At 31.0% G+C, this 10969-nt stretch overlaps 2 protein-coding genes across 2 annotated transcripts; one reads left to right on the forward strand and one right to left on the reverse strand.

The window, feature by feature from the left end:
• Positions 1-1004: 1004 nt before the first annotated feature.
• Positions 1005-2418, forward strand: LOC108725813 (succinate dehydrogenase assembly factor 2, mitochondrial). The gene is made up of 3 exons (XM_018453050.1): positions 1005-1179; positions 1377-1534; positions 1989-2418. Exons 1-3 carry the CDS (start codon positions 1147-1149, stop codon positions 2257-2259), a joined length of 462 nt encoding a protein of 153 aa, XP_018308552.1. The 5' UTR covers positions 1005-1146; the 3' UTR covers positions 2260-2418.
• Positions 2419-2585: 167 nt separating this feature from the next.
• On the reverse strand, positions 2586-10189 carry Blm (Bloom syndrome helicase). Its single transcript, XM_018453115.1, has 15 exons — positions 9943-10189; positions 9663-9783; positions 9200-9508; positions 8327-9095; positions 8160-8264; positions 7853-8028; positions 7469-7690; positions 6560-6921; positions 5791-6049; positions 5192-5575; positions 4958-5108; positions 4686-4873; positions 3453-3777; positions 3215-3383; positions 2586-3045 (listed from the first exon to the last, which is right to left on the reverse strand). The coding sequence occupies exons 1-15, from the start codon at positions 10035-10037 to the stop codon at positions 2898-2900; spliced, it is 3783 nt and encodes a 1260-aa protein (XP_018308617.1). The 5' UTR covers positions 10038-10189; the 3' UTR covers positions 2586-2897.
• Between the last annotated feature and the right edge of the window lie 780 nt (positions 10190-10969).

The raw sequence follows: 10969 nt of genomic DNA on the forward strand, positions 1-10969 counted from the left end.
AGGAGGGTGCACGAGGGGTAACGAGTGAACACTCACTTCAATTGTTGTTAGTACTTCTTCTGCACGTTCATCAATTTTTCATTAAACGTTGGTTTAGAAAAATTTATGTCGTATGTATTATATTTTCGATGTTTTCGTATAATCTCGCATTACTAAAATTTGTTAATTATGCTACTATATTATCATCTTTATTATATATATTTTGAACAGCATTTATTATTGTATACTGTGTTGTAAATAATTATTATAATTTAATAACGAATCGTATAAAGGATTTGGATTGCAAAGAATAATATTAAAAAAGTTATTACAATTTTTTTCATTAGCGAAATACAATAAAATAATTAAACATAAAAAAAATTAATTAAAAATATACTTATATGCAAAAACCGGCTAAATTTATTAGTAGCTCATTTTTTTTATGGTAAGTACTTACAAAGAAAAGAGGACCACCGATAAAATTGGCGGGGATGGTACGTGGAGATATAGCTCGTTTTGGCTAAATTATATTTTAAATTGACAATACATGTTTAGAAAAGTTTGAATTTATTAAAAGTTTCTATATGTATATTGCATATATATATTGTATATATATATATATATAATTGCTAGTAATTATAGAGACTTTGATACATTATATCAGTAATTATGTTTGATAAAAACGGGCTGGAAATTTAGAAATAAAGAAACATAACTTCGTAATTTTATAAGATATTATAAGATAAATATTATAAGACAAAATTCACTAAATTAACATGTTTGAATTTTCAATTTCGTTTATTAAAATTCAACAATTTTTATTTACATATGTATGTAGGAGATGCGAAATTAAAATTTTTTCGTTCAAGGATTAAACTATTCCTGATAGTCGGCACGTTTCTATTCTGAGGATTTAGTACAGACACGAACCACATCTATTTTCGACGATACGATTTTATCGATAGTGTCAAAAAATGAATGTAGTCACGTAGTTCCCAAACTGAAAATGGAGGTACTGGCTAGTGTACGGACGATTTCGACACAGGAAAATAGCCGACATATCATGGCCTCTCTCAAGTTTGCTCAAGTTTCTCTCTGTTCGTGATAACTAATTACAAGGTTTGTCGCATTTGCACAATTTCGACGATTTCCACGATTAATTCGACAATGAATGTTGTGTACAATCGTGTTACATCTCGCGTAAGTTTGAGAATATTGAATAAGCAAACATGCGGATAAAGTTTTTTTATTAAATATATAATACTCAAATAATTTTCTCTCTCTCACTCTCATACACACACACACACACACGCACGCACGCACGCACTCTCTCACACACACACACTCTCTCTCTCTCTCTCTCTCTCACCGACTTCATACACACACAACACACACAGATAGGACCGCTTATACTTACGAGAGATGTATCGGTATGTTGTTGTAAGCGAAAAGACAATTTTCAAGATAACAATTTAATTCATCCGGAAGGTCAGGAGCCCGATATTCCACGTTATGTGGAACGAGAAGGAGAAAATGCCAATCTCAAACGAGCACGGTATCGTTCAAAATTCTTTTACAATCTAACAATTATTTCTATCGATAGTTCCAAAGTAACAAGCTGATTCTACAATAAGTCGATAGTCCTAAGTTTTATTGGTGAATCGGTGAAATTGGCCAACGGCCAATTTGTACAACTAAGACTACCGATTTTCTTAAGACTAACCAAATTCGACTTTATTCCTTCCTATTAGTCGAGCTAAACGACTCGCTAACGACTAACGACTAGTTGCGAAAAATCATAGTCGCCTATTTATGTTAAAACTAGTTAAGACTTAAGATTTCCGACTATCGACTTATTGTAGAATCAGCATAATATATAAATTATAATTGAATTAAGGTTTAATTAATATCATACTTTGCCATGATCATCATTATTTACGCAAATAATTATTTACAATCGATTTGTAGATAAAATTTTTTGTTACACTTTTTTTCCATTGTCAATTTAGATTGACATATCAATCTCGTAAACGTGGCATGTTGGAGAATGGTCTACTTCTTAGTACCTTTGCAAACAAATATTTGAATACGTTTGATGACAAACAATTAAGATTATATGATCAACTTATAAATTTACCATCCAACGATTGGGATATATTCTATTGGGCAACTGGTGTCAAACCAACTCCATCTGAATTTGATAATGAAGTGATGGACTTGCTGAAAAATCATATTCAGAATGAAGACCGACAAGCTAGGACAATGCAACCAGATTTATAAATAATATATTATAATAATATATTATAAATAATATATTATGTAGCAAATGTTAAAAGAACCTAACCTAATGTATATCTAGTAGATATAATAATCTAGACTTTGAATATAAACTTGTATTAATTTTAAGTACAAATCATGATAAGCAATAAAGAATTATTGAAAACACCATTTGTAAATCTCAGGTTATTCTATTATTGCATACATATCTATTTTAATCAGACACTGATGAAGCTGCTACATTTATATAATTTGTCTTAATAATGTTTAACAAAATCACGTCTTAAAAAATATTTTATTACGAAAGATTTATTTTACATACATGTCTGATGATTACTTGGATACAAAAATGAATTTGCATTGTTTATCAAATTCATTCAATAAAATGACTAAAATGCCATACAGAGAATTTCGGATATCACGTATCTTAAGAGAGAGTGTCCCATTTGACATTGCGATTGACTACAACCACTCATAATACCGATGCCTAAAATCTTTCCATGGGCCGAATGCTGTAAGAGGCTTATGATCAATCAACTATAACGTGGTCAAACAACTCTCACCTCTCCCAACATATATACAGAGATTGTGTTTGTACACTATCGCAAATGCCGTAAATAATTTGTAATAGTAAGAATTAATCAAGCAATGTTCATGTATCTATTAGGATTTGCCAGATATTGTTTACTTTGACTGAAACTTGCAAGTCCTACTGTCTTTTTTATAGTAGTATTATATTTTGTTGAACCTTTTGATGAACTTCTTGATGAACTTTTTCCTCTTCTTGCACTGCAAATACAAAAATACAAAAATATATAATTATGTATAAAACTTGTATGAAATCCTTTATAAAACATACGCGCGCGCAATTTTTACTAATTAGTACATATAACCATCATGTATGTTGTATATAACGAGAAAAGTAACATATGCTCGCACATATTTCTTTTTATATTACCTCAAACCACCTCGTTTATATTTTTTATTAGTATTATTAGATCTATTGCCCATCTTTCGTTTCTTGCCATTGCTAGTACTATTACTATAAGAGTAACTCGAATCATTATCATCCCAGGTGTTATCATTATCATCACTATTCTGATCTTCATCATTTTTATTCAATAATTCTAAAAAAAAAAAATAATAGAATAATGAATAAAGTATTACTTTACACTAATTATATGCGAATACCATACCAATTTTTTCTTTCGCATATTTCTGCGTAATATTTAAAAGAGCTTTGCCATATTTAACAAAGTTAGCCTTAGTGACGTGTGGTATTTGTAACATGGCTTCTTCGGTTTCCGGTAAACGCTGGCTCATAGCTCTGACAGCTACCATATTCATAATAGAAGAAGCAGAAACATCCAACGCACTAGCGATACCCCGTATTATCGTCATCAACTCGGCATAACAACGATCTTGCAATTCTTTTATAATACCATCGACTTTCTTTGTAACTGTTGAAACTGTAGCTACACCACTAGTAGATTTATTCGATTGTCTCGTTGGGATTTGTACCTTTTCAGGATAAAACAAAACAATGAAAACAAAAAATTTTCTTATATATACTAATATCTTGCACGCACGCACGTACACACATACAGGGTGTTCCATTTTAAATAATGCATTAAGATTTCTCAAAAACTATGGTAGATACGGAAAAATGTTTCAAACAAAAGTTGTAAGGTTCGGAGGAAGACATAAGAAGGTACTATTGATTTGACCTTGGATAGTCGTTTGAAAATCACGTGAAGGTCACCTTCAATTTCTTAAATGGAAACCCTCATTTTTCATTGCATATTCTTGTAGCTTACCTCGAGAGCTTTCCAAAACACTATAATAAAATATTTTATCATTAAGTACTTCTCAAGTTATAAGGCTCGAATGTTACAGTACCGCCGACATTAACATTACGCACTGACAGCGTAAGTGTCCGGCCGACGAATGTTATCCGGAACATGAGCTTGAATAACATTAAAAAGGCTAAAACCTTTTGAATTTTGGTCAGGCTCATGTCCTGGATAACATTCGTTAAGATCAAGATCATTGGAGATTGTTTCTCTTATTTTCATTTTTGCATTGAAAATTCATTTTTCAACATTAAATGTTAAACAAGGACAAATGATGAATCCAAGGCATTGGAGGCATCCGAGCGACGTTTCCGAACGAAGCCATTAAGCATTGTAGGAAAAAATGATTCAAGATTTTTGACTCAATTTTTGATTGGGAATAGCGCTATATGATTAGTTGGCGCTATTTATTTAAACACCCTGTATATATATATATATATATATATGTACAATGACCAATGTACATACATATATATATATATAAACATGTATATGACTTGGATATTATATCGAATGATCTATAAACTCTTTTAATTATACATTTTGCATTCTAGATATCTTATTAAGATTAAATACCTTTACATCTTTTTTTGTCATGAGTTCACTCGCTTTTGGTCCAATTTTTACATATGCACAAGCAATTTCGTTATTAATATACATATTTTCTTGTAAATATTCTTGCAATACCATATAATGCAAAAGGCGTTCTATGTCACTTTTGTTCCATGATTTACCACGACCATATAAAGGATGTTTTGTAAGACCTGTAAAAAGAATTATTTAGTTATATCATTAATATAAATATCAATTCATCTTTTATTTTATATATATATATATATAGTATGAACCTGATTCTCTAATCTTTTTCAGATCACTACCCTTAAAAATGTCTGTTAAGAATACTAATGTAAGTTTGGAAGTCTTTCTATTGTTAATATCTCGTACAGCTTTCATAATCTCTTTTGCATCTTCAGTAACGTCCAACATTGTAATCTCGGCCTAAAATTATTAATTAGTACCAATTCCATTTAGATAACTATATTTTTGTTGTGATAATAATTTATCTAATCCATATGACATACCTTAGACCTACAATTATCACACGTAGTTATTTTATTCGAGATGCATTGTTGCCTATCAAATACCTCTCCAAAATAATTAAGCTGTAACGATCTACGGCAGTCTGTAGTATTTTCACAAAATGCTACTATCTTAAATAAATTATCCATGTGTGTACTAATGACTTGTGAATTTTGATTATCCTGTTCAATCATTTTTCTGATTCTGTGCATGTCTGCATAATGATAAAATAAAATGCAATCTGCTATTTCACCATCACGACCAGCGCGACCACTTTCCTGATAATAGCTTTCTATGGACTTTGGTAAAGCTGCATGTATTACAAAGCGCACGTTTGGTTTATCAATGCCCATTCCAAAGGCTATAGTCGCACATATAACATGTACCTGAAAAAAGTATGTGAAAATATAATTTTATTAAAAATATAATGCACGCACATAAACATATATAGATATGTCTACACGCACATACACTTTAATATTTTATACTTTTATAATTACATATTTCATAACATAATTTTATACATTATATGAGTGCATATGCACGCGCGCACGTGCATGTACGTGTATTTTTTGTTGTGTATGTAGTATAACAAATATACTTCATCGGAAATCCATTTTCCTTGACAGTTGCTTCTTTGAGTATCTGAGAGTCCTGCATGATAACTCAATACTTTAATACCATTTTTTTTCATATGTGCAGCGTAATCATCGCAATCCTTACGCGATAAACAATATACGATACCACAAGCATTTTTAAATTTCGTCATTATCATAGCTACGATTTCATCAGAACAATTTTTCCCTTTCTTCGATATTATACTATATCTTAAATTAGGCCTATTGAAACTCGACATAAACCTAAAAAATGTAATCATTAATCTTTTTCACAGATGGGAACACCATTACTTTGCTGATTGTTACCTGCTTATTACAATAACGATTTGGTAATGACGTTACAAATTTTTTATAACGGTAATGGTAACACCAAAGTTGGAAAAATCAATTGTTACTTGTAACTGGTTGAAAAAATCATTCGTAACTGAAAAAAATAACTTCTAATTTGTAATATGCGTTACTTTTTTATTTGTGATTGGTTACATATTACTTTTTTCAATAAGTAACGCATAATGGTGACAAGTTACTTTTCAAAATGACTTTTCCGACCTTAGTACAATCTTAGTTACTGTCATAAAAAGAATTCCAACGTTATTATCAAAATATTTATTATAAAAAGTAACGTCAAAGTAACGTTTCCCAATTTTTTTTAATATAGAGTACCATGCAAACAAAAATTACATATTCACACACACGTACACACACACACACACGCGCGCGCGCGCGCGCGCGCACACAGATAATCAAATATACCATTTTGGATTAGTCATGCCCAACTGATGCAAAATATCTGTTCTAACACGTGGTGTGGCTGTTGCAGTTAGAGCCATTGTTGGCACTTTGGGATAATTGTTCCTGAGAAATTTTAATTTTTTATAGTCTGGTCTAAAATCGTGACCCCATTGACTAACGCAATGTGCTTCATCAATAACAAATCTTGTCAACAATTCTCTCTCATACAAAATAGTCAGAGTATTACAAAATTTTTGCGAGGCGGAAATTTTTTCTGGTGTTACATATAATATTTTGAGAGCTGGTTCTTTTTTGGAAAGTTCCCTGTATATCGCATCTGCTTGATTATCTGTTATAGAGCCAGATAAATGAGCTGCAGGAATCTGTAATTTTAAATCAAAAGTAAAGAATATACTGTAATAGTATACACATTTCTGTAATGTAAATGAGTATTCTTTTTATATTATGTTTTTACATTAGATTATTTCTCTCGTTATGTATCTAATAATAAGTAATAATTAATAATCGTAATAAGTAATAATCGAGGGGGAGAGATGGTAAGTAAAGTAACGCCGTTATTTTTATAGTTACTTTTTATAATAACGATTTAATAATGACATTGCAATTTTTTATAACTATTGATAACTAATTAAACACTAAGGTTGCGTTAACGTTGGAAAAGTCACTTTGAAAAGTAATGTAATTTATTGTCATTATTACATGTTTACTTACTGAAAAAGAATAATTTGTAACGAGTAAAGAGTAACTCAATACAAATGCCGAATTAATTTCCAAACTTGATGTTACCGTTAGTCATAAAAAAAATTTGTCATTATCAAATTGTTATTATAACAAAGTATCGATAAGGAAAGTAACGACATTACAAGTAACGTGTTACCTGCCATCCCTGGTAATAATACTTTCTCTTACATCAAGTGAGATAAGTTTTTGAACTTGGTCTAAAATAAGACTTTTTAATGGTGAGATAACAATAGTTAATCCAATGTTTAAAAGGGCAGTAAGTTGATAACAAAGAGATTTTCCACCGCCAGTCGGCATTAAAATAAAGCAATCAAATCCCAAAAGTGTCGCATTGATAGCTTGCAACTGATTTGGTCTAAAAGTATATAAACCAAACTTCTGCCGAAATATCTAAAATGAAGAAACATAATTAATGTGCAATTATAACTATATTTTCACTATTGGTCTAATATGTTAAATGTAATCTAACTATATGAATTACTTATTACAAAACGGCATATTTATCTGTAACAAAGTTATAAAAATCAAAATTACCAAATATACTTTATGTACCTTTAACATTTCTTGTGAGTGTGAATATGTTAAACTATCAAATTCTCCACTAATACCATCATTTTTATAATTACCAGTAAATTGTCCATATTCCACACTATTTTTTTCGATTTTTGATTTTGCTTTATCATCAGTGTGACAATTGCTACTTTGTGCCACATTACTCAGTGGCCAATCTACAAATTATTGGAATTATTATTTATCATATTATATTATCGGCATGTACAATAAATGTACAATAAAATATAAAATAAGAGTGTGCGTGCGTGCGTGTGTGTGTGCATGGGTATAGGTGTAAAACTCATACCTGTAAAATCATCGTTTATATCTATATTACAATTTTCTCCTAAAGCTGGAAATTGATCTAATTCTTGTGTTAAGGTTTCAACTTTTGCAGTAAATCTTTGGGTGCCTATAAAATATATTTTCTCATTGAAAACTAAAAGAAGAAAAAATTAATGATTCATTCGTTACCTGCCATATCTTGAGATTTATTTATATTAATCTTGTTATCTTCCAAACTATCCAAGATGGCATTTCTTTGCATAAATCTATCTTTTTCACTTGATGGTGATGGAATACTGTCATTAAATGTATCTTTTATGGAGATACAATCGGAATCCACTGAAGAATTCATTGTTTTTGATACTTGTTGGTCTTTTTCCCACATTTCTGCTATCGTTTTAGAAACTTGAGTGCCTAATACTGTTTTGACAGGTCTTTTTAATTGGAAAGTACTCTTCTTATTTGTAGGTATAATTTCAGGTGGCTTAACTGCTGACACAGCTTCCAGATTATTGGATGCTAAATCGTATTCCTTTGCATTTGTCTTTGCATGTGATTCCATTAAATTTGTTAAATCTTGAAAATCTATCGTTTTGGATACAGAGGTACATGAAGCAGTAAAACTGTCACAGTCATTTATCAAGCGACTCTCAGACATGTATGAAATTGGTGTTTTAATTGATGTTGACGATGCAGATCTAGGTGTTTCTGGAGACTCGGATATATTCCTTTCATCTTCCTTTTGCAACTTTGACAACTTGGTTTGTACTAAACGTAATTTAGCTTTTATGTGTCGATGCAAACCTTGCAACTTTTTGAAAGAGTCTGCATCAAATTTTGGAAATTGTTCTAGTATTGGTAATGGAATTGATTCGAGCGCGACACAAAATTTGTCAAGAATTTCAATTTGAAGTTCCTTTAAATCTTCACGTCTTTCAAGCAACTTGTCTTCTATAACCTAAATATAATGTCCAAAAAAAGAGAGAAAACAATTACCTTGAATTTAAACATTTTACATAAAATATTGAAATATTGAAAAATATTCAAAATATGAAAACTTACAGGTATTGTAGACATTACTGGTTTCTGTTGAACAAATTCAATCCATGAACCTAATTGCTTATTTAAACCTAAATCTTTCAAATTTAATTTAATATCAGGACCAACCCAATCATTTCTCTGTAATCTCTTGCCATTATATTTTGAGCTAGGATAGCTACTATCTGTATCAGAATCTGAAGTTATAGTATTTTTCTTTCCTTTATTTGATATTGTGTCATATTTTTTTGGAGTCCATAAATGCTTATATTCTGTATTTTTAGGTATTTTTTTAAATGGGCTTTTGTAGGAGTCTGAACTATCTGAATTATCCTGCAGTTCAAAATATTGACATCAAATTGTTTTGTAATAAAAATTACTAAAAATGTGTTTTGTAAATCATAATTTCATAAAATATTATACATGCATACAAATTGACGATAATACTGTAGTTTTATTTATCGATTAGAACTATAACATATCTTACAAGGTTTATTATCGTGTCTATTGTTACTGAGTCTCCAGCTATCCTCCTTTGTTCATTAAAATACGAATTATTTGACCATTCATCATTTAAATCTTTTTTTTCTGCCACTGATTTTGATATACTAAAAAATATTCAATTACTCCTTCAATTACTAATTTAATTTTAAAAACTATTAAAAACATGAAACATATATTACATCATAAAAATTTAAATATATTGAGAGGTACATGTATATCTTATTTAAGGCATTTTTATAAACTATAAGATAAACTTTGACTACCTAGTCAGAATATTGTTTTCATTTGTATTCTTTCCCAAAAAGCCCACTATCGTAGATTGGGTATTCTTTTGACCAAACACGGTCTTTTTTGACATTGTTAGACAACTACTTTAAGTGACTACTAGCAGTTTGCTTAAGTTTGTTTTACTCGAATACTTTGTTATTGAAACAATTATTCTTGGAAGTCATGTAAACACTGTACTACACGCTATACCTACTACTTTATGTACACACTTAAACTTGATTAATATTTCGTTGATCATTAAAGTTAGAGGTTAAGGGCTACCGAAGCCAAAATTCCGTAACATGTAACACGGTACGCGGGACAGTAACTGAGGAACGCGCTTTCAGCGCCATGTATAATACTATCATTTGCTGCGTTCAGCAGAACGTTTGTTTTGCAACTGTTGGAAGTTTCCTTCGCGCTAATTGGATCATACTTTTAGATCTAGAAGAATGGTCCTATCTCAGCAGACAATCATAAAACGGTTGCAAAACTGTTGAGTCTGCTGAACGCAACCCTTGTCTCACGTCTAAAGCCTTGTGTCCACGATGTAAAGCCTTGTGTCCATGATGCTAGAAATTGGTCCGAGATCTCGGAGAGAGAAAGAATTAACTAATCACATTTAAACAATTTAGTCACATGATCAATGCGATTGGTCAATTCTTTCTTCATCCGAGATCTCGGACGGATTTCTAGCATCGTGGACACTGAGCTTTAGAAATTGGTCCGAGATCTCGGAGAGAAAAAATTAACCAATCACATTTAAACAATTTAGTCACATGATCAATGCGATTGGTCAATTCTTTCTTCATCCGAGATTTCGGACGGATTTCTAGCATCGTGGACACTGGGCTTAAAGCCTTGTGTCCACGATGCTGGGGTGCGTTCCAAAATTCACTCCGAGTAACAGAGTTTAACTCTACGCCGTTCTAAAACGCGAGGTAACTGACCATATGGGCGGAGCCTATTCGTTCCAAAAGTATGAGTAAATCTACCTCGGAGTCAACTCTATGAACCCTGCTT

The sequence above is a fragment of the Mycetomoellerius zeteki genome, unplaced genomic scaffold, assembly GCF_001594055.1.
Source record: "Mycetomoellerius zeteki isolate Tzet28-1 unplaced genomic scaffold, Tzet1.0 scaffold364, whole genome shotgun sequence".
Classification (NCBI taxonomy): Eukaryota; Metazoa; Arthropoda; class Insecta; order Hymenoptera; family Formicidae; genus Mycetomoellerius; species Mycetomoellerius zeteki.

Coding starts and splice junctions, on each gene's coding strand:
- LOC108725813 (XM_018453050.1), top strand. CDS start 1,147: ATGAATGTTGTGTACAATCGTGTTACATCTCGC. Junction 1,180..1,376: donor ACAATCGTGTTACATCTCGC/GTAAGTTTGAGA, acceptor CAACACACACAG/ATAGGACCGCTTATACTTAC. Junction 1,535..1,988: donor GCCAATCTCAAACGAGCACG/GTATCGTTCAAA, acceptor TTGTCAATTTAG/ATTGACATATCAATCTCGTA.
- Blm (XM_018453115.1), bottom strand. CDS start 10,037: ATGTCAAAAAAGACCGTGTTTGGTCAAAAGAATACCCAATCTACGATA. Junction 9,509..9,662: donor TAGACACGATAATAAACCTT/GTAAGATATGTT, acceptor TTTGAACTGCAG/GATAATTCAGATAGTTCAGA. Junction 8,265..8,326: donor TAAATCTCAAGATATGGCAG/GTAACGAATGAA, acceptor TATATTTTATAG/GCACCCAAAGATTTACTGCA.